This window comes from Bos mutus, chromosome 13, assembly GCF_027580195.1.
Source record: "Bos mutus isolate GX-2022 chromosome 13, NWIPB_WYAK_1.1, whole genome shotgun sequence".
Taxonomy (NCBI): domain Eukaryota; kingdom Metazoa; phylum Chordata; class Mammalia; order Artiodactyla; family Bovidae; genus Bos; species Bos mutus.
Genome location: NC_091629.1, coordinates 48930986 through 48955283, shown reverse-complemented (window position 1 = coordinate 48955283; position 24298 = coordinate 48930986). Strand labels below are relative to the sequence as shown.

Sequence of the window (24298 nt, the reverse complement as noted above, 5' to 3'; positions counted from 1 at the left end):
CTAAGGGAAGAAGCCTCTGGGAAAGAAGAGAAAGAAGTAAAGTGTGGAGGTGGAACGGGTTGGAAAACAGACTAGTTCGTCTCAGTCCAGCCAGAGAACTGCCCTGGCAGGCACTCCCGGCCTTTGCAAGAGGGCTCTTTAAAACCACCACAGCAGTTTTGATGTAGCTGTAGGGCTTTCGAGCTCATGCTGGATTCCAGCAGCTCCAGACCTGCTATATATGGTGAGCCCTGGCCATGTGCACATCCTCTCTCTGTCTCCCCCAGCCAGAGTCGCTCTGTTCAAACACCCACACATGTAGCTTTTTGCCCAAAGGAAAGGCCTAGGCAGCATCATTTTACCAACATTGCATAACCTCCGCACATTGGTACCTGCTACCCAGGAGCTTGTTCTTTACAGTGGATCTGACAGGCAGGCCGCAGGCCAGGTGTAGCTCTTGGAGGAGGTTCTCTGTCAGGTGAGATGGCTTCAGGAAATGCCTCGCCCCACTTGTCTGTCTGCCCACAGACTGTCGTCTGGCCCCCATGCTCCCCACATAAAGGATAGGCTTGGTGGGGAGGGAGTTTAGGAAACCAGGTGGAGATAGCCATGCATACAGCCCCAGGAAGGGGTCAGTGTGCCAGCTCACTAATAAATAAACTCATTCATTAGCACGCTGCGGAGGCTTGAGTGTGGCCATGTAAGCCCTGTTTTCTTGGCCTCGAATGATGGTGGAGTCGGGGAGACAGGCTACATGAAAGTCCCTTTGGGATTCCTTCCTAGCAGCCAGAGTGACAAACCCGCCCAAGTGCCCAGTAATCTTCATTGAATTCAAAATCAGATCCTCTTTGAGCAGCTTATAAACTACCATGAGGGAGAAACAAGGCCAAAACACAACTGGCATTGTCAGGAGGCCCAAAGAGAGCAAGCAAGACAGGATGCCGGAGCCGCCAGGACATGGCAGGAGGTCAGCGTCAGAAATAACAAGAATTCTTCCCTCCCAGATTAGGCAGAGAGGAGGAAAGTGTGGCGAGGAAACCCTCCTTCCTTTGAACTCTCCAGGCAGTGCTGTTGTCTTCCTCTGGGTCTGATCTAGCAGGAAGGGGCCCTTGGAGCTGTGCTGTCACAGGCTAGGGGAGCAGTCAGCCCTGACGCTGCCCTGGGAGGCACTGTGGCTGGAGGGAGTGACAGAGAGCTCAGGCCTCACTCCAGCTCCCCTCTCCTCCACTGAGCACCCTTAAGTTTCACCTCCTCAGAGTGTCAGTTTTCTTTCCTGTGAGATGGGGACAGTTATACTAGGTAGATGGCCAGTTATACTAGGTACATTGTAAGACAGTGAATGCAAAGGTATCTTACAGTGACAAGTCTCAGAGGACTTAATAAATGGTAATAATCATCATTACTATTTGCCATAAGGCAAAATTTACGTCTTAGCTCTTTATATTTTGAGACTCACTAGTGAGTGAGGTCCACCCCACCACCCCGTCTTTTTGACTTAGTGAACAAACAACAACAACCCATCTTTTAGAGATACTAGAGAACCATCAGACTAGGGCTTGAACACTCTTTTTTTTCCTTTACTTTGTTAGCTGGGTTATTTGCTTTCCTTATATGTAAAAGAGATCAGTATTATTTATGAGGCACTGGAATCACTGAGAGACAAGGATAGTACTGTGAAGCTTAAAACCTCAATAATAAATTGTGGGTTTAAGAACATCATCAAACTTGGGAGGGGCAACTGGAATTGCTTCTAAACAGAGAGTAGTTTATGCATAGATTAAGTCTTTACTCAGAGTTAGGTACTTTGTAAATACTTGTTGAATGAATGGTTAAGTTATTTAACACAGGAATATAAAGATTACGAGATTGTTTCTTTTTAAAAAGAATTTTTTTTAAAAGAATTTTTTTAAAAGGCTATTTTTTAGGGCAGTTTTAGGTTTGAACAGAATACTGTCACTTTTTAAAGTGTCTATTGCATTCTAAAGGCAATTTTTACTATGTTTTAGCATTGAAGTCTCCCCTCCCCCTCCTCCTCCAGAACGGCTCTGAAATTATGATGTTTAATCAGAAGCAAAATGTAATTTGACCTCTCAACATTTAAGCTTTATTATGAGAAATGCATCCATGATATAAATTGAAGTAAAGCTGTCCTTATCTTTTATTTAAACCTACTGTTCTCAATTGTGGAATAGTTGACTTAATGACTCGAACATTACTGTTGTACAGACGGAGCCTATGACATGTGTTGGCTTTGCTTGGTAGTGGGTACCGTGACCATCACATCTCTTTTTGTTCTTGTTTACCATTTTGAACTTATTTTACTTATTTTCTTCTTACCTTCCAACATACTTTAACCTCTTTAATCATTCAGGAGGTTCTGTAACTGTATTTTGCTAGGCTCTCTTTTAACTTGCACTGGGTAGCTATACCTTCCTTGTTGAACTGCTGTTGTGTTTGTTCTAAATACATTTTTAGGTTCTTTTAGGCTGCCAGGAGTTCCTGTTTGCTGTTGTAGGTATGTTTGCCTCGGATTAGCCAGTCTTTCCCCTTCTGGTGTTTTATTTCTAATATGATGCTAGTTTTGAAACTTAAATTATTGCCCTTGTGAGGATTAAATGAAAAACAGAGGAAATGGATTCTGGAAGGTTTGTTGTAATCATTAAAGAGGCAGAAAAACAGTGTAACTCTGGGATTAGATAATCAGGGTTCAGATCTTAGTTTTGACACTTAATTAGTTTTGTAACTCTGGGCAAGTTACTTTTCTCTAAGACTCAGTTTCCTCAGCTATTAAGTGGGGACAGAAGAATACCAGTCTCTTATTACAGTTGTTACAAGGATTAAATGAAATAATGTATCTGAATCACTTCGCACAGTGTGTGGCATATGCTTGTGTTAGCTGTTAATTATATAGCATTTGTCCATTTTTGCCGTTAAAGGATTTTTTTTTTTTTTTTTTTTGCTTTCTTCCTATTTCTTAGTCATATTAGAATAGGAAAAAGTTGCCAGATAAACTGAATTCAGCCTAGATCAGATGTTAGCCTGACAATTGCTGAGTAAATGACCACAGTACTATTATCCTAATGAGTTTCATTGGGATAACTGTAGTGTCTGTGGATGAAACATGGAGTTGAGATATCTTCACCTCTATCCTTCTGTAACAGATTGTTTTTTCAGTATAAGAAAAGTTTGTAGAGAATGCTATCACTATGGAAAATGGAGAGAAAAGGGGGAAGCTACTATTTATGTAAAAAGAGTACATATACACATAAGCTTGTGTGTGTATAGATTACAGCTGGAAGGTTTCATAAGAAGGAACTTGGTAGTTAGGAGATGTAGGTTGGGACAGAACTTATGTTTGTTTGTTTTTAACATGTGCATGTATTATCTATTCAAAACAGTTACTAAACAAAGAAAGGAGTAGATTGAATGTGTAAGCTTCAAGGTTAAGTGTCCTAAGAATTGACCTTCATCTTGGTCTGGACATTCCAGGCAGCTGACTTGTCTAAGTTGTGGGCCCCAGCCTTCAACTGTGCTTTTTCCTTAAAGAGACAAACGCAAAAGTTCTTCATAACAAGACAACTTTTCTGTCTTTAACTATCTAGAGAATTTGATTCACAAATTCAGGGCAAAAATAAGTTGAACCTTTAGTTAGCTGAATTTGGTGATGGTGGATGAATGGACAGCCCTGTGGATTAGCATCTTCTTTTCCCAGTAGAACTCGTGGTTATCTTCAGCACACTTCCTGTTGATGAGAAGACTGCTTGTTTTATTTTTGTAACTATGTGTGCTGAAATTTACTGTAGAACTTTATATTTGATAGTGTTTTCAAATTGTCATCAATTGTCTACTGAACTAATTAGGTTCAGTGTTTTAGGAGTAATTAGAATTTGCCCTTCTTCCATTTACCATGCTTGAATCTATATTTTTTGAAACTCTTAGTTATCAGCAAAATTAGGTGGAGGTTGCAGCAAACTTTGCTGTTCCATTTCTCTCAAAAGGCAGGTATATACACTTGGCTGAAATTTCTACATCAGGCTGTTGTGAATACCATAGTTCTCCTGAAGAAAACATTCTTGTCATTTTCCAGGCTTGGAAAGGAAGGGTTTCCAACTGGGAAGAAAGAAAGGGTTAACTTCTGAGAGACTCATCTGTTCTTAAAGCCAAGGTGCTAATCTTAACTATGCCCCTTCTTCCTGAAAAACATTCAGTGGCTCTCCTTTGTCTACTTGGTAAAGCCCAGACTGTTTAGCCTGACATTTCAAAGCCCTTCATGACCTTTCTGGCATATTTTTCTGTTTCCTATACTTGTCTTTCCACAAAATTTAGGTATTGTTTCCTTACAAGTGCTGAGCATTCCATGGCCCTGTTTTTGCTCATAATGTTCCGCCTGCTGGAAATGATCTTATTAATCTTTTACCTGTCCAACTTCAGCTCACCTTTCCAAGCCCCAGGTGCGGTTTCATTTTCTTTCTTTTTTTTAACTTTTTATTTTGTATTGGGATATAGCTGATTAACTGTGTTGTGATAGTTTCAGGTGAACAGCAAAGGGACTCAGCCATATGTATATCCGTTCATGTATCCATACATGTATCCATTCTCCCCCAGCCTCCCCTCCCATTCAGGCTGCCACATAACATTGAGCAGAGTTCCATGTACTATACTGTAGGTCCTTGTTGGTTATCCATTTTAAATATAGCAGTGTGTACATGTCCATCCCATACTCCCTAACTATGCCTTCTCTGCATCTCTCCCCCCAGCAACCATAAGTTCCTTCTCTAAGTCTGTGAGTCTCTGTTTTGTAAGCTCATTTGTATCATTTTTTTAGATTCCACATGTAAGGAATGCCATACAATGTTTCTCTTCCTCTGTCTGACTGACTTCAGTTGGTAAGACAGTCTCTAGGTCCATCCATGTTGCTGCAAATGGCATTATTTCACTCTTTTTAATGATTGAGTAATCTTCCATTATATATATATATACCACATCTTCTTTAACCATTCCTTTGTCAATGGACATTTAGGTTGCTTCCATGTCTTGGTGATTGTAAACAGTGCTGCAATGAATATGCAGTGTTTCATTTTCCATGAAGTTTTCTCTGACCCCACTCAGCCAAAAGTAATCCTCTCACAGCCCATGACACTTTGTGTTCCTTTTGGGACACTTACTAAGTTCTCTCTTAGAGCTCTTGGTCCTTGGAAGCTGGGCTCTTGTTAACCATCACTTTAATCTCCACATAGTAGAAACTCAGTTTCTAAATGAGTTTCTAAACTAAATGAGTAGAAACTCATATGTTCACTGAGTGAATTAAATGTCAGCCAGCATCTTGAAAGTGTCTTTAATTTGCTTTACTTTTTCAACCCAGATAACCATTTGACTTGTTATCTGTAAAGGCTATAGAACAAACTGCTCTGGAACAAAAAACGCTTCACTCCGTGTTGATATAGTTAGTAAGTTTATGATCTGAGAAAATCTGTGCCTTTTAAACCTCAGAGGGCAGGTGTATTAACAAAACTACAGAATTTTCATATAAACGAATTCCATTACCTCACTATTGCTGTTGATGAATTGGCCTCTGACAACACTTAAGCATCAAAACGCACAGTGTCTTTTCAGGTGGAGAGGCTGACATGAGAGATTTGGTTAACTTTAAGAAAAATCTTATGAAAAAAGGACTGTTGAACTTTCCCTGGTTTGTTTCTGCCTTGGAATATACTCTATATCATATAAAGTGGCCACATCTTTTTCCATGACCTGTTTCTATTGTCACAAAATGTTATTTTTTAGGCACTTAACAGAGTTCTGAGGTTATAAATTTAGAATCACAGCATCAGCAAATCCCAAGGTCACAAGGGACTTTAAAGATCATGTAGTCAGCCTTCTGTCAGATAGATAGCCAAGTTGTGAATTCTCTGCTTTTTGAGGTCATCCATTCTGTTATTTGAATCTTCAGAAACTCTCCTGTTAGAAAGTTTTTACTTCCAGCATTCAATGTTGAGTAATTCTTTCTCCCTCTGTGACCCACCCATGGGTTCTGATTCTACCTTTTGGACAGTCTAATCACTTTTCTGTAATATTTAAGGCAACTGTCCTGTTTTTCTCCAGGTGAAATATCTTCTGATCTTTCTTTGCTTCCTTTTGTCTCTTAAAATATAATGTTCAGAACTGTAGACATATTCTAAAAGTGGAGTCTGACCTCTGCTGAACAGAACAAAAATCTCACTTTGTACATGAAGATATTATATTTGCATTACTGTATCTAAAAATCACATTAATTGCGGCGGGCAGCCTTATCCTCTTGACTTCCCTTGAATGTATACTGTCATCATAAGCCTGTGAGGCTTTCTCACACCCAGACAGGAGTGGCACACCTATCCTGTACCCTACAGCTGTTCTTTTAGGCCCAAGTGCAGGGTCTTAGATGTGTCCCTATTAGAGTCAACCCATTGAAAGAGTCTATGAAGTATTTTTAGTTCATGGTTAGGTCATCTGACATATTTGTCTTCCTGCCCCACTTCTTGCAGTCTACAGATTTGATAAGTTTGTTTTCTCTTCTCCATCTTAGTCATTCATGGAGATGTTGAGGCAGGCCAGGATGGAATCATTCCATTGGACCATACTATTGCTAGTAGGTTTAAATGGGCATTAATTGTGTATGGAGATAGGATTGTCAGTTTAGATCAAATACTCCATAATTGTAATAGAAATTGTCTTTTAGGTGAGTAGTCTTATTGTAGCTGCTTAGTAACTGTTTAACAAGAGATAATAGAACTATGTATGGTCATAAGAGTGAGATTAGGAACTAGCTTAGAAAATTAGTGACCCTGCTTATATTCTTATATATGATAAATATAGTATTACATTTATTAATTAATAAAACATAATTCTTACATTCTTGGGGCTTCCCTGGCATCTCAAACAGTAAAGAATCTGCCTGCAATGTGGGAGACCCAGGTTCGATCCCTGGGTCAGGAAGTTCCATTGGAGAGGGGCATAGCAACCCACTGTAGTATTCTTGCCTGGAGAATCCCATGGGCAGAGGAGCCTGGTGGGCCACAGTCCATGGGGTCAGAAAGAGTTGGCCATGACTGAACGACTGACGCTTTCTTTCTTCTATTCTTATGTAAGGTATTAAGCAGAGAACATTCTGGACTGATTAGAGGCAATATGGTATAGGGGAAAGAGCCCTAAACTTGGCCCTGAGATGTTTTATTCATTTATTTATTCAGCAAATATATATTGTGTGCATACTGTACTTAAGCCTTAGATATACAGTGATTTAAAAAAAAAACCAACCAAGACTTTGTGTTTGCCATCAATGGAACGTACATTCAAATGGGGAAACAATTTGATAATTATACAGATGAAATCATAATACTTTCTGTGATCTATCTTCTAGACAGGTACTGTCCAACAGAAATAAAATACAGGTCACACACTCAATTTAAAAGTTTCTAGTAGCTCCATTTTGAAAAGTGAAAAGAAAAAAATGAAACTACTTTTAATAATGGGTTTTCTTTAACTCAGTATACCTGATAATATTTCAACATGTAAACAATATAAAAAATTTTGAGATATTTATATTCTTGAACTAAATCATTGAGATCTTAAACTTATACCATATCTCAGTTTGAACTAGCCTATTTAAAGTGCTCAATAGCCATGTGTGGCTAGTGGCCTTCATACTGGCCAGCAAAATACTATCCCCACCTTTATAGACTGCTCTATGGTATTGGGAAAATCACTTTCCTTATTTAGAACTCCTGTTTTCATCAGTAAAATGAAGGATTAAGACTTACCTTTAAACAGCTAAAAGTGGTCCTTTTCATGTATGAGGGAGTCATGCAAGGTGCTGTAATAATCTGTGTCTTCATGAGTGGTACTTATATGGGTATATATGTAAAGACTCATCAAGCTGTATACTTAAGATACATGTACTTTTCAGTATCCATGTTATCACTCAGTAAAAGGTTTCTTATAAAATCACTTCTGATTATTTTGATTCTGTGCCCTTCGATAAAATTTCTCAGATGAACTGACCTTCAGTGGAAACATGTGACATGAAAAATGCCAACAGCCAGTGACTCTTTATGTCTTCTTCCCACCCAGGATGTGTCTAGTCCGAATGAAGCAGGAAGGCCGGAGTGGGAAATACATGTGTCGTATCATAGTTCATTTTATGTGGGAGGATGTTGAGCAGCGTGGCAGAATCATGGGGGTAAGTGACTGCTGTCAGATTCTGGTCTTGGAAAACTCCATTGAGCGATTGCCTGACTTGAGTTGAAGTTCTAGAATTTGAGTTGAAGTTCTGATGTCAAGTGGTAATTGAACTCAACTCACTTTTGCCTCCGTGGATTTTGACAAGCTCTGGATACTTTCTGTGTTTGCACACATTATCATGGTTTGTCAGTGTGAGGACATCCTGTGTTCAGAGATGGCATTATTAAAAAGTAAATCATGGTGATAGGAGGGATGGATTTCGTGAATAGATAAAATCAAATAATAATCCAGTTTTAGGATACTGTACCTGATACCAGTTCATTGTTCAGTTCACAATTAGTTTGAATAGAAAGATCCTGACTGGGGGCCTGCAGTGTCCTCAGGAACTTAAAAACAAGCTCCTTGATCGCTGACAACCTATAATACTTTGGCAAGGTGTATACTGAAAAGGTCCATTAGTATCTTTAATAACCTGAGAAAGGAGAACCTATCGTGTATGTATAACATAGAATATGATGACAATAGAAAGCCAGAACCAAAACATTAGAATACAATAGATTATATAAGTACCAATCTCTTCCTTTGTGTATATTGTATATTTTGTGTATCTATACCATGTTTTAATAGATTGTAATTCTTTGGTTTTTCCCGTATCATTGCCTCACAGCTTGGGAGCATCTAAAGCCAAACCATTAGACAGGGTCATGCGATGGGGTGACCTGATTTCTTTCATTACAGAGGAGAGTTCTGTGGTTTTGTGTGTATGTATTTTATTATATATGGTATCATTCTCTGTGCACTTAATTGCAACTTTCTTTTTTTTTAAATGTGTCTTGGAGGTCTTTGCGTGCTGCATGGGATTTAAATGGGAGATCTCCCTTTTTTCACTTTTATCTACTGTAATTATTTTCACACACTTCCTATGTTATTGTCTAACGGTACCATGTGCTTACCCTATGTGTAAAATTGTAGTCTTTGAAACTAAATGGTGGAAATGATGGTTTCCTTTGGAGAATTTGGATTGAGGGTATTTTCAGATTCTCTTGTCTTTGAAGGAACCAGGTATACAGAAAGCACAGGAGACATGGGTTCACCTTTAGATAGCTTCATTGACACTTATATGCCTTTCTCTGGGAAAACAGACCATCAGCATTTCCAGTCATTCTAAAAAGATGATAGTCTCTTTCAGTGTTTCAGCTGCTGTCATCATCGTCATCATGATCCATCCAGTGGAGTCAGTATTCCCCTGTCTTTGTAATGTACTCTTTGCTTCATGTTTCTCCCTGTCGTGCCTTACTGCTGCCCAGAGTGGGATCAACAGCCTTTAAGCTATTCATCCTGCTGAGTGTTCCACATTCTTTCAGGTACTTACCAGCCAACTCTGTGGCAGTACGCAGTGGATATACCGTAGTGCTGGTGGTCTCAAATCATCCCTTTTAATGATGACCAGTGATACCCCCTGGCCAGCCAAAGTCTGTGCTGACTGCCATGCAGTTACACGGTGGTTCTGTTAGTCTGTTTTCCTATCACTGTTGTCTAAACTCTTCTGGGAGTTGAACCACTGGAACCATGTGGGCCATAGCTGTCCCCGGCTTGAATAGCCTTATGAACCGTAGGTTGCTGATTGCTAGACCACAGGAACCTTTTACTGTACCCCACTTCCACCCCCAAGTGAATTTCTTTTTGGATCTGCATATAAATGGGGCTTCCCTGATGGCTTAGCGGGCTAAGAATCCACCTGCAATGCCTGAAAAGTCCCATGGACAGAGGAGTCACAAGAGTCAGGCCTGACTGAACAACTAAGCATGCATGCACACACACATATATTTATCTTCATCGCAGTTTTCAGCACTTTGAACCTTCTCCCATGTTACTTTATATATCCCTTCTACTTGACTGTATGCTTTATAAAGGCAGGAAACCTATCTTATCCACAGTTTTTTGTTCACACAGTGAAAAGTGGTTGAATAAATGCTTGTTGAATAAATGAATAAATTGAAATTTATTCTGAAATTGTTTTAAAGCCAACTTATTTGTCAGATAGATCATACTTGGTTCGTTAGTCTCTGATTCAGTTGTCTATCAATGCAGTCCTGCAGGAATTAGCCTTTCCTTCCCCCCCACCCCATTTTATCCAACCATTTTTCTGTCTGAATTGTTCTAGATATTATGCTGTCTTAGAGAGAAGTGTGTTAGATCAGCATTTCTCAAACTTTAGTGTACCTGCAGTTCACCTGGGGATCCTGTTAAAATACAGATTCTGATTCAGTAGGTTGGGGGTGAGGCCAGAGAGTCTCTCTGCATTTCTAAACTCTTCAAGGTGATGGCAGTAGCACTGGTAGGGCAGGATGGGGAAGGAGCAAGCACACTTTGAATAGCAGGGATTTAGATGATCCATAATGCTCCCCAAGTGTAGACTGTTAAATATGTCTTCATGAGAGAAATGCCAAGCTCCGGTTTACTTACAAAGAGTATAAAAGACGATGATTTAAAAATAATGGAGACTTGAAAGAGTTGGGGAATTACTATTCTTATATTTCCATTATAACTGATTCGCTCCTCCCTTTCCAATGTCATGCTATAAATAGACACCCTTTATACAGGCAAGACAATTATATGTTAGCCAATTCTGAGTTGTGAGTGTGATTGTGTGTGTGTGTAGAGGGGACCTCAGTCTTTGGTATGTGTACAGCCTAAAGAAATGGGAAGATTAGGCTGGACAAGAATGGCATGTGGCTGGAGAAAAGTAGTAGGCAGAAGCAGCCAGTCTGGCCTGGTTCTGACCCTGGCTGGCAAATCTTTTCTCCTCCCTTACTTCAGTTTCTTGGTTTAAAAAAAAAAAAAACACTTGGGGGGGCGGGTGGTTGCATGATTTCCGAGTTTCTTTTCCAAGCTTTGAAAGTCTATGATGTGAAGGTGGTAATTTGCAAATCTACTTCTGTGTTATTTGGCATCTTTAAGAAAACTCATCTAAAAAGTAAAATTTATAAGACTGATCAATGTAGTGGTGATTTTTCTTCTGCCAAAGAATTCTTAGAGCCATTACATTGCTTGAGTGGACTGGTGTAAGGAAGATTGAGAATGTGAATTAATGACACATTAGAAATCTGGGTCAAGAAATCCTTTGAATTAGAGTTCCAGTCTCATTTGGTGGGAAAATTTTCACTTTCCAAAAATTTGCTTTTTACCAGCTGTTCAGGAGCCCAACTATTGTGAAAAATAAGGCAGCCTCATATATCATCAGTGAAGCTGGTATATAAAAAGCAAGTGTTAAATTTGAGGTTACAAAAATCACATCAATAATGTAGAGAGGTCTCACTTTTAAAAAAACATTATTTGGGATTTAAACATATAAATTAGCTGTGGAAATAAAGTTCATTATATCACCTCATCTGGTCTTGTTTTATTTCATTAACTGGTTCTTAAAAACCTTTGTGAGCTGAGTTGCAGCTGAAGAGGTTGGAGACCATTTTTCCTTGGGCCCTTGCCTCACTCCTGAGTGTTGGTAAGAGTAGAGAGCTAAGACTTGACACAGCTGTAAAAACAGACAGCGCCTTTGGCCTCAGCGCTTTCTCCTGGTGCAGGCAGATTTCAGATGTAAATTTCACTTTCTGCCTCTCCTACTAATGAAGTAAGTTTCTTTTGCTGGGTTTGCAGCCAGGTGTGTCCAGTCTTGTGGCTAACCAGGGGCGCTTTACTTAATTTTTCCATTTGTGACATTTCAACCAAACTTAAAAAACAAACATAAAAATTAGCTCAAGGCAGTGGCTCAAAGTGTTAATGGTAACCTTAGGCTGGCTAAATGACTTCCTCTCAGTTCTGCCCTGCCAGACATCTCCACCTTGTGGCTTACAATGAGCAGGTTTAAGCTTTCCAAACTGTGGAGACAAGGTGGAGGGGGTGGGGATGGGCTTTAGTTAACTAGTTGCACATTTATCTCTATCAGTGGTCCCTGGCATGACAGTTGCCTCAGCAACATTTCTTGCTGAGGACAAGAAAACTTGCTGAGGACAGTTGCCTCAGGTGATTTCTTGCTAGCAGCCTTCTGGGATCAGGATGAACCTCCTGTGACCACACTCTCCTGCTCCTCGCTCTAGCAGAGCTGCTTGATGGGGGATGGTGTAGAGGGCCTAGAAGGAGGTAGAGGAGCTGTGGGCTGAACTGGACTCCTTTGTAAAATTCTACTTTGCTTTTCAGAACCAGCATTTTGCTTTGCAAGGTCCTCTGTGATCATACTCCAGACTACCTTTCCAAACTCATTTCCCCTAGCTCTTCTTGAGCCTTAAATATGAGAAACCTCTAGCACGTGTGCCGGGCACACAGTAAGCACGCAGTGAACATCGCATTCCGTCGTTGCCGCACATCCTTTTCACTGCAGCCAAGCTGAATGTCTTGCCCTTCCTGTGTTTTGTCTTTGTTCACGCCGTATGAGTATACTAGATTGCCCTAACATGCCAGCCTCAATTCCTCCACATCCCTCCCCCTTACTTCAAATTGGAAGCCAATCATGGTTTCCCCTAGCTGTAAGTACCTTTTTGATTTACCTATACCCTTCATTGGAAAAGACCCTGATGCTGGGAAAGGTTGAGGGCAGGAAGAGAAGGGAGCGACTGAGGACGAGATGGTTGGATGGCATCACCGACTCAATGGACATGGGTTTGAGCAGACTCCGGGAGATGGTGAAGGATAGGGAAGCTTGGAGTGCTGCAGCCCATGGCGTTGCAAAGAGTCGGACACGACTGAACAACAACATACCTTGAACAACAACATACCCTTCTTCTGGCTCTTAACTGCTTCTGTTTTGCATCACTGTCATTCGTGACCACCTTCTGGGTGAATTCCTGGGGGGTGGGATCACACTTATCCTTCTTTGTACTCTCCAAAGTGCTAGTCATTGCTCCTTGGCTGAATGTATGCCTTCTTCTGATGAAAGAAGACAGTTCTGAAAGCCCATTATAAATTTTGGAAAAAGTGGAGTGGGGAAGTATCCTTTTTATTCTGAGAATATTTATTTACTCATTAGTCTTAAATGTGGGAAGAGAAAGAAATGAGAAATTATCTCCATTCTCAGTTTTCCTTTTTCTTTGTTTATGCTTTCTCAATCTTCTAGTGGAATTATTTGATTGGAAAAAAAAAAAACAAACAATTTATACACAAAGTACTTTATGTCTCTAAACCAGCAAAGGTTTTGAGTCTATAAAAGGTAGTAGAATTATTTATACTTTAGTTTTTCTGGAAATTTCCTTCCAGGCTTCTATATTTCCATTGCCATGTCCTCCCTCCCCCCACAAAAATCTTCATTCAAACTCCTCTGTTTTACCACGAGGTAAAAAAGTTTGCTATATCTCTAGGTCAGAGTTAAAGCTCACTGCCAAAGGTATTGTTTAAAAGGCAAGGACCACTTTAAAGATATAGTTTTTTGTGGCCAATAATATGAATGGTTGAGTGTAAATACAGAGCAGTCCCCTGGGCTCAAAGCCTTTAAAATAAGAATACATGTTTGTTTTCCAGTATCAATCGTTCTTTTGAATGTTTTGTAAATGTCCTGAGCAGTTGGAATGGATACTTAGTTATTAGGGGAGGGAAGGCTAAATTCTTAGAAGGCAGAGCAATTCTATTTTGGAATTGGCTCATGAGTTTAAGCAGGGACCAACTGAAGATGTACCTCTAGTGGATAAGTTCCTTTCTCAACACAGGTTTCTTATCCTTAGGCCTTAATAGGTATCAAGAGTGCATAGAGTACCTTCAGTTCAGTTCAGTTTAGTTCAGTCGCTCAGTCGTGTCCGACTCTTTGCGACCCCATGAATTGCAGCACGCCGGGCCTCCCTGTCCATCACCAACTCCTGGAGTTCACTCAAACTCACATCCATCAAGTCGGTGATGCCAGCCAGCCATCTCATCTTCTGTCGTCCCCTTTTCCTCCTGCCCCCAATCCCTCCCAGCATCAGAGTCTTTTCCAATGAGTCAACTCTTCGCACAAGGTGGCCAAAGTACTGGAGTTTCAGCTTTAGCATCATTCCTTCCAAAGAACATCCAGAGCTGATCTCCTTTAGAATGGACTGGTTGGATCTCCTTGCAGTCCAAGGGACTCTCAAGAGTCTTCCAACACCACAGTTCAGAAGCATCAATTCTTTGGTGCTCAGCTTTCTTCACAGTCCAACTCTCACATCCATACATGACCACTGGAAAAACCATAGCCTTGACTAGATGGACCTTTGTTGGCAAAGTAATATCTCTGCTTTTCAATATGCTATCTAGGTTGGTCATAACTTACCTTCCAAGGAGTAAGCGTCTTTTAATTTTATGGCTGCAATCACCATCTCCAGTGATTTTGGAGCCCCCAAAAATAAAATCTGACACTGTTTCCCCATCTATTTCCCATGAAGTGATGGGACCAGATGCCATGATCTTAGTTTTCTGAATGTTGAGCTTTAAGCCAACCTTTTCACTCTCCTCTTTCTAGGTGTGTTTTTTAACATTTATTTGGCCTCACTGGGTCTTGGTTGCAACACGTGGGATCTAGTTCCCTGACCAGGGGTTGAAACTGAGACCCCTGTATTGGGAGTGCAGAGTCTTAGCCGCTGGACCACCAGGGACATCCGTTTAGGTAGTTTTCTAACTGATGGGATGCCTGGGTGTTTACACCCAGGATGCTTGTCTAATGGCTCAGGCATCTGACCTTCTGAGTGACATACTGGGTTCACTCCACTTCAGGGAGGGTCCTTGAAAGAAGTTATAAACCTTTCTGTATTTGAAATTATAAATGGTGAGTTTCCTGAGGTCTAATTCCTACTTGTTTGTCTTTGTATTTCTACAGTGCCTCAATGGAGCTTTGTCTTTAGTAGGCATTCAGTAAGTGTTTCTTGACTAAATGAGTCAGTGAATTTGATACCTACCCTTTTATCTTCAGTTTACCTCCTGAAATTTCTGTAGAAGAAAAGTGACCATTTTTGAAAATTCCATTTGAATTTTGAATTTTTTGAATTTGAATTTTTCCATTTGAAAATTCCATTTTTCAAAGCCCTGGCTAACTCGGTGCACTGACAGAGTCCTGCCTTTCCCTAATACCTTCTTAAGTACTCCTCATGCTAAGTACTCCCAACTCAGCTTATCATTTCAGAACTATTTACCTCTCCAACCCATCATTTTTTTTTTTTTTTTTGCCTCCAGTGTCTTTTGTACCATAGTTCTAAAACTGCTTAGAGCCATGTTTCTCAGGCACAGCTAAAGCCATTTTCCATACCTCTCTTTTAGGGGTTGCTAATGCTGTGTGTTAGTTGGGTTTCCCTGGTAGCTCGGCTGGTAAAGAATCCACCTGCAATGCAGGAATCCCTGGTTGGATTCCTGGGTCAGGAAGATCCCCTGGAGAAGGGAATGGCTACCCACTCCAGTATTCTGGCCTGGAGAATTCCATGGAGAGGAACCTGGCAGTCTGCCTGTTCTTGTGTTTGTCTTACTTCTGATGTCATCACCACCAATCCAGTCCCCCAAGCTAGAATTCTTAGAGTTGTCCTCAACTCCTGCCTCATCCTCTGAATTCAGTTGTCTTGTTACTTTTCCACCCCAAATACCTCTGGATTTTATCCTCTCTTCTGTTCTATTGCTTCATGTCAGTCCTCATCATCTCTTCTTTAATGGGCATGGCCTCCTATCTATTAATAGTTCTGGACTTTCCTCCTCTCATGAACCCTGCTGTCATTTAAGCTGCCAGAGATGTTTCTAAATCCCACATCTGATCATATCCCTCCTCTGTCTAGAAATCTCTGAGGGACAAAATTCAAACTTCTTAGCAGTGACATATAGAACCCTTTGTAGTTATATTGGAGGATGTTCTTGTTCTTAGAAGATACCTGCTGAAGTATTTAGAGGTGAAATGTTTTGATATCTGCAAATGATTTAGCAAAAGAAGAAAGGGTATGTGTGTATGGATAAAGGTCAAACAAATGTCACAGAATACTAAAAACTGTGAATCTAAAGTTCATGCAAGTTTTTGATGTATTCAGTTCAGTCGCTCAGTTGTGTCCGACTTTTTGCGACCCCATGAATCGCAGCACACCCCGCCTCCCTGTCCATCACCACCTCCTGGAGTTTACTCAAACTCACATCCATCGAGTCGGTGATGCCATCCAGCCATCTCATCCTCTGTCGTCCCCTTTTCCTCCTGCCCCCAATCCCTCCCAGCATCAGGGTCTTTTCCAGTGAGTCAACTCTTTACATGAGGTGGCCAAAGTATTGGAGTTTCAGCTGCAGCATCAGTCCCTCCAATGAACACCCAGGACTGATCTCCTTTAGGATGGACTGGTTGGATCTCCTTGCAGTCCAAGGGACTCTCAAGAGTCTTCTCCAGCACCACAGTTCAAAAACATCAGTTCTTCAGCGCTCAGCATTCTTCACAGTCCAACTCTCATATATTACTCTACACCTTTAAAAAAAATAAGTTTGAAGCTTTCTGAAGTGAAAAATCGGGGGAGGGGCCTTCACATTCTGTCTCTAGCCCACCTTTCTAGTTTAATTCCCAACAAACTTCTCCTACATGCAAATGGTCATGATTGAGCATGTGCACAAACACACTGAAACACACATTCCACTCATGCTGCAGTTTAACTGGTGCTATAATGTTCTGTGTTCTTTTATGCCTTCATTCACACACTTCCCTCTATCTGAAATGGTCGTAACCCTGTCTCTTCTGCTCATGGCACTCTAAGACACAGCTGGATAGTACCTCTTCCAAGAAGCTTTTCCCAGCAACCCCCAGTAATACTAGTATACTTGCCACTCCCTTGTCTGTATTCCTCCAGCACTTTGCACAAACTTCTGAAATAGGGCTTATCATTGCTATACTATAATTATGGGTTTGTGTAGGTCATACCCATTATATGGAATGAGGATCCCAGGATCCCTAGTGCCTAACACAGAGTGCCTAACGTAGTTACCCTTCAGATGCTTGTTGGGTGTATGAGCTTGCTTCTGTTATTAATCCCTGGCCACTACTATCTCCCAAATACTGACTTAAAGATCGCTTATTGTACCTGGATTCGGTTTCTCTGACCCATCCTCCACCCGCCCCCCCCACCAAAAAGGTTCATGTTTAACTCTCTGCCCAGCCTCATGGATTCTCTGGCTCTCTCATCATTTATACTTTTAATCTACTTTGTAGGATAGATGAACCTTAGAACATGAGACTTGGAGCCTCAGAGATTCTCTTGGTCTGAAGGTGTTCAGGTGTGGGTATTTTGGAAAACTTCCCCAGGAGATTTCTGATGCTCATATCAGGTTAAGGACTATAGATTTGTTCCCACCCTCTCACTTCCATGGTGAGGAAATGAAGTTTCAGAGTTCATTGATTTGCCCAAGGTGACGCAGCTAGCCGACAGCAACATGAGGATCAAAACTAGGGTATGCTGATTCCCGTCCAGGGTCTGCCTTACTGTACGATGACACCTCTTGGGGGGTCGGGGGAGGGGGAAGTCAACTTCATGGGAGGGTCCTTCCCCCCTGTCTTTGCACCGGAGACTTCTAAAGACCCAGAGGACAGCTTTCCTTGGATCTAGAAGTGTTCTGTTTCTCCAGTGCAGTCCCACGCCTGAGGCCCCTGTATTCAGAATTTCTAATCCAATACGGCAGAGGTTTCCTACTCCACAGGACTGATAGAGATTAAGGGAGGGGAAAAAAGATGAGAATGCGAACAATGTTCTGAATGTTTCTTTTTCCAGCCTTTAGAGCCTGAATGTCTCCACATCGTCTGAATTTGCCTTAGTTGATTTTACAATTATTTTTCAGAGACTCCTTGGTTATTTCTTTTTTTTTTAAAGACTAGAGGAACACCGTGCTTGGAAAGGCTGGGCTGGGAGACTAACAAAGGCAGTATTATACTGTGCACGGCAGAGCCAATAAATGAATTCAGGAGACACCTAGATGTGTTTCTAGAGGAGGGCATGAGGGGGAGGGGTCTGGTGCAAAGGCAGAAAGGTGGGATTAAGATAAATTAAAATGGGGCCAGCATGTTGGATCAGGGGACAGCCTCTTCCTGTTCCCACCATCGCTTAAGATTTTTCATTCTGCTTCGTTTGAAAGTTAAAAGTAGTCTTGACCATATAACCTCATACTCTCCCATCCCCCACTGTCTGTTTAGGAAAAGAACTTAAGTCTAAGGGCTATTTCAGCCTGATACAGCTATGTTTATTACTGGAGTAGTACATCTATGGGACATTCCTGGGGAATCTTAGACTGTTAAAACTGGAAAAGAACCTTGAAGTAATCTAATCCAGGATTCTCAAAGTGGCCTCCAAACCAGCAGCCTCAGCACCACTTAGGAACTTGTTATAAATGCATGTTTAGGGCTCCACTCTGGATCTGCTGAGCGAGATACTCTGGAGGCAGGGCCCAGCAATCTGTATTTTAAACTTTTAATTTTATATTGGGGTATAGTGGATAACAATGTTGTGATAGTTTGGGGTGAACGGCGAAGGGACTCGACCATACATATACATGTATCCGTTCTCCTCTAAACTCCCCTCCAGGCTGCCACATAACATTGAGCAGAGTTCCCTGTGCTATACAGTAGGATCTTGTTGGTTATCCATTTTAAATGTAGCAGTGTGTACATGTCCATCCCAAACTCCCTAATCCCTTTCCTCCATCCTTCTTCCCCCTTACCCCACCCCCCCGCAAGGCAACCATAAGTTCGTTCTCTAAGTGTGTGAATCTCTAAGCAATCAATATTCTAACATACCCGTCAGTCTGAGGGCTACTGCTCAAGTCTGATCCTGTCATTTAAGTGGTGGAGAAGCTGGCTCTAGGAGAGCTGAGTAAGCTTGAGTTGGAAACCAGCTGAAGAACAGAACTCAGGGCTCCTGACGGCCAGCTCTTACTCCTCTCCCTGTGAAGAAGAGCAGGATCTGGGCATGGACTAGTGACGTGTGAAAGGGGAGAGTTTCAGCTAATGCAGAAAGAGTTCCCCAATAGTAACAGCTAATGTTTACTGAGCACTTTCTCTTGGCTGTGCATTTTTTAAGCACCATTTCAATTTATGTTTACAACAGTCTTAGCTATGAGATCCTATCCTCATTTTACAGATGAAGAAACTAAGGATCAGAGAAGTTAGCATTAATATATTAGTTCCCTATAGCTGCTGTAAGAACTTACCACAGATTGGTGGCTTAAAACAGTAGAGCTTTGTTCTCTCATAGGTCTGGAAGCTAGAAATCATATTCAGTAGGCTGTGCTCAATCTGTTCTTTGCCCCTTTCAGCTTTTTGGTAACTGCTGGCACTCCTTGGCTTGTGGCCACTTCACTCTGATCTCTGCCTCTGTGGTCGTGTTGCATTCTTCTCTTCTGTCTGGGTTTAATTACCCTCTTCCTCTCATAAAGATGCATGTGATTGCAATTAGGCCCACCTGGATAATCCAGACTGATCTTCCCATCTGAAGACCCTTAATCTAATCACAGCTGCCAAGTCCTTTTTTGCCATATAAGGTAACATTCACAGGTTCTAGGAATTAGGATGTAGCTATCTTTTAGGAGACCAGTATTCAGCCTACTGGTTAGGTAACTTAACCAGACTTACACAGTAAATATAAGAGCCTAGACTGGAACCCAAGCCTGCCAGACTCTAGAGCCCATGCTCTTAATCTTTACTCTGTACTTTCTGAAAAGGTCACTGCTAAAAACTATGGTTCTAGCATTAGCTTTAGATTTTTTTTAATGTTTCCTTCTTCCCCAAACTTGCGTAATATTACTTGTCACATAACTCTGAACCTCTGCATCCTTAAGCAGCTCTGGCCCTGACTCCTTCAGTTAAATTACTAGAGGGCAGAGCTTGTATTCCCACCGCCCCCCCCACACACACATTTAAAAAAATGGAGATATAATAATAATTCATATATCATAAAATTCACCATTTTGAATGTGTTTTTAGTAAATTCACAATGTTATGCAACCATCACCAGTGTCTAATTCCAGGATATTTTCATCACTTCAAAAAGAAACCCTGTGCCTGTTAGCAGTTACTCTCCTTTTTCTCAGCCCTTGGCAACCACTGCTTTCTGTCTCTATGGACTGACCTATTCTAGGCATTCCATATAAATGGAATCATATAATATGTGGTCTTTTGTGTCTAGTGTCTTTTACTTAGCATAATGTTTCAATGGTTCATCCATGTTGCAGCATGTTTCAGTAGTTCATTAATTTTTATGGATAATCTGTTGTATGGATATACCACATTTTATTATCCATTCATCAGTGGATTGGCATTTGGGCTGTTGCCACTTTTGGCTTATTTGAATAATGCTGCTGTGAACATTCATGTAACTGAACATATGTTTTCAGTTCACTTGGGTATATACCTAAGAGTGGAATTGCTGGGTCATACGGTATGCTATGTTTAGCTTTTTGAGCAACTCAGGTATTGTATTTCATATCAAGTTATTTGAGTTCCTAGAGTGACATTGTTCATTTGTTCATAATGAAGTAATATTCTCATAACCTGTAATCTTAATCATATTTCTGATCTAATTGCCAAATAAATATTTATACCTACAGTTTTTGACAGTAAAGAGAAAGGATGGTGTGGTATAATAGAAGGAGTTCTGGCCTGCCCGGCTATTCTGTGGGTGAGCTTGAGTACGTCAGATCACCTCACCTCTCTGGGGAGGAGGGCTAGATGATTTCTAAATTCTCTTCCAGACTTAACATTTGCAACTCTGTGAAAGTCTGAAAAGCTAGCCTTGTGTTAAATCCCAGAGCTTATGTTCTGTTTTTTTAGCAGTTCATCATTCTCTGTCTGATTTCTGTTCCCAGACACAAACAAAGTTTTACCCATCCATCCATCCATTTTATTGTGGTCTGCTAGCTTCCAGGTACTATGCTAGGCACTGGAGATAGAAAGATGACAAAGATATTGTCCCTGAATCCCCAGTCTAGTTGGAGAAGACCAACATATAAACAGGTGATTACAATGTTAAGAGATGATGATATTTTAAAATTGCTCTGCCCAGAGTAGAAAAGTCTGGGTAGATGACATTTGCATTGTATTTTTTCGGATGAGTGTTTGCTAGACAAGAACATTTTGGTTAGAGCAATGGTACAGGTAAAGGTAGAGTGGTGTGAGAGGACAAGAGCGTGTTTGCCTTTGTTAGATGGCTTTTTTCCTTCTTTTCCTGAAGTGGTGAAAACAGACTGTTCAGACTAGCTCCGTTTTGAGATCCTTCTGTGTGTCCAGTATCCATAGACCCACCAACTCAGTGGCCTGCAGAAGAACATATTTTGTCTAAGTCCTGACCACCTATAGGTCTTCTTCCCTTTTTTCTAAGAGCACTTCAGACTCAATTTCTGAGTCAGGAGATTCACTGAGTGGGTAAGGAACTTTGATCAAGATTTGGGTTTTCTCCATCATACCAGCTTAGTTTGCTCTTGAAAATGCCCTTTCATCCCCCTAAGGGTTTTAGCTACATAAAAATGTTAGGAGCATAAAATTTTACAATATGATCAGCATAGCACAAACTAAATTTCTCACCTTTGACTAGAAACATATATATGGAAGGCTTTGTGTTTTAAGCTGCCCCCTTCCCAGCCTCCTAGCCTTCAGGAGAGGTCATTGTACAGCTCTTTCCATGGTCACTGTTCTCTTCCTTTTTACTGGAGGGCAAAACTAGGGCAGAGAAATAATTTTTATTCACTTCTGAAAGGTTACAGTAATAAAGAAACTCTTGTTAACATCAGAGAACGTTGCAGCCAAGAGTTTTCACAGTCTGGCATTGTTTATTTTACATGTAATTTGGAACCTTCTGCACTCTTAAAATATTGGCACAAAAATGTTTTAACTGTTGAAGTGCTTCATTGCATGCAGTGGTGGTGTGGCGTCAGAGCGGCAGCTGGACTCTGGAGAGCCGTTTGCCCCGTTCCTGTTGGAAAGAGAAATGGTGTAATCTGCATACGTGTGCGTGTGCAGATACACATTCACTTGTGTATATATGAGCCTCTCTGCATTGACAATTAAGAACTTTCTCTGCCCTGATGAACTTCTGTGCCTCCCTTTATTTAACAATGAGAAGGGTGTAACAATCCCGCTTTCCTGTTGCCGTGGCTGCCAGAAAGTATAGCACTTCCCTTATTTGGATATTTTGATATAATTGTTCATTATCCCCTTTCTCTCACACACACTTTGTTACTTAACTCTTTTCTTTTACTGTTATCGATCAAAGGATTTTTGTTGTTGTTGTTGTCTTGTTAGGTTGAAATTAAGATTTGAAAATAACTGCAGAAGGATCCCACATGAGATGGGAAGACTGCTAGGCTGGTGACTGGGCTTCCTGAGGTCCAGGTCCAACTTTGCTCCCAGAGTTTGGAGGACCTTCTTCTTCCCCCATCTGCTTTGTGTCCCGGGGGCTTAAAATAGAGCTATATATTAGCCTGGCCCTTGCTGAGACCCAGGGGCTCCCCAGGGCTGGTGATGCTCTTTGTAACCTGTCTGGGCTGGGGACAGTAGCCTGCTGTCCCTAAGCTTTTCTTCCTCGAAATCTGACACCTTGTTCCTTGGCCTCCACATTGGAGCCTTGGCAGAAGAGGCAGAGGTTACCCCCACCAGGTGAGCTCTGCCGAGCTGTCTCCAGGCCAGGCCCTTCTCCAGGGACCTCCAGCAGGGGGCTCCTTCTCCAGGAGTTCCACTGCAGCTCCGAGTAAAGGATGCTCCGCTGGCATGGGTACCACAACCACCACGCCCTGCTCCCACAGGCTGTAGACTTTCTGTCACAGCCAGCCAGGGATCCCACACCCTCTAGCCCAGATCAGCTTTCAGTGCCCACCAACAGAAGACGAAGTGCTCAGGACCTTGCAGTCCTTGGTTCAGTGAGCTCTTTTCCCTTTTGGAAAACACTGCCTTTGGCTTCTTGACCCACAAGAGCAGTGCCTATGATGGAGAATCCAGAGGAGTACGTGCACATGCAATTTCGGGCAGAGGAAACAGGTCTTTTCCTAACAGCCTCGTGAGGGCCCCTGTGTCCTGCTCTCCCCCTGTAAGGTATGGGCACTTTGTGCTTAACTGTCCAGAAACCATTTTCCCAAGCAGTTACCTCCCATCACATGGGCTTTGGAGCCAGACAGACCTGGGTGCTAATTCCTGCTCAACCGTAGTGTGGCCTTGAGACCCTGAGAAAGTCTCTTTACCTTGCATTTCTTTCTCTGTTCACCACACAGTGTGTGATTTAAACAGTATGATCTGGTAAAGACTTAGCACAGTACTTGGCATATTTTAATCACTTGATAGGATAAAGGCACTGTGTTGGGACCTTTTCTACAGCACCTGGCATGGGCTGCCTTATTTCATGAGGATTTGTGTACATACCTGTCACGCCCCACTGGGTTCTGATTGCTGGAGGATAGAGATCGTATCTTTTGTCTTTGTATCACATGTTTGCCTGGCTTGGGTCACGGGCATAGCAGACACTCAGTCACTGCTAGCTGAATCTATTAGGATGTCTTGAACAGACAGGGCCGGCATGATTGTTTTAGTTTCTCCATTTGAACCTGGGGAAATAGTAACCCCTTATTTTGGAGCCTTTGAGGACAATTTAAAGCGATATGTGTGAAGTGTTTGGAGTCCTTTGAAAGGAAGGTAGTGGGGAAATTAATGGTGTTTTTGCTGTTCTTGGGAAAGCCCTTTGTGGTTCCCAGCGAATAAATTACTTGGAGTGAGTTTTCTAACACCTCCTATTCTGCTCTGTTCACTGAGGCTTTTTAAAAATAATAATAATAACTGTCTGCTGTAATGCTTTTTTGCTGTAACTTATATATAATTTTGGTTTTGGACTTTTGACCCCTTTCTGCTCCCAGGGGAGAAATTTCTATCAGAATAATAAAAGGTGTAAACTGTGTGTGTTGCCCTTTTTCTGGGCCTGGGGTAGTTCAGCCTCTGGGGTTAAGAATCAGCGGGCTTGTGGTTTGTACCTGGTTACAGGGCAAGTAGGAGACCATTCCCATTAAGAGCTCAGTGGTATTCTAAGTGTCTCCCCCACTCCCATTCCTTTGCCTCCTGTGCCCTTTTGCTAAAATTCTTCAGTTTTCACATGAACTCTGTTTTTTTGGGGATTGTGAGCACATTTGTTTA

General features: G+C 41.5%; 1 protein-coding gene across 2 annotated transcripts in view; it reads left to right on the top strand.

Annotated features, from left to right (window-relative positions):
* Positions 1 to 24298, top strand: part of UQCC1 (ubiquinol-cytochrome c reductase complex assembly factor 1) — a 96427-nt gene that overhangs the window by 44204 nt on the left and 27925 nt on the right. For both annotated transcript variants that reach the window (XM_070381637.1, XM_005900418.2), the window contains exon 7: positions 8086 to 8194. In XM_070381637.1, the coding sequence (XP_070237738.1) occupies positions 8086 to 8194 (109 nt within the window). The remainder of the gene's footprint in view (positions 1 to 8085; positions 8195 to 24298) is intronic.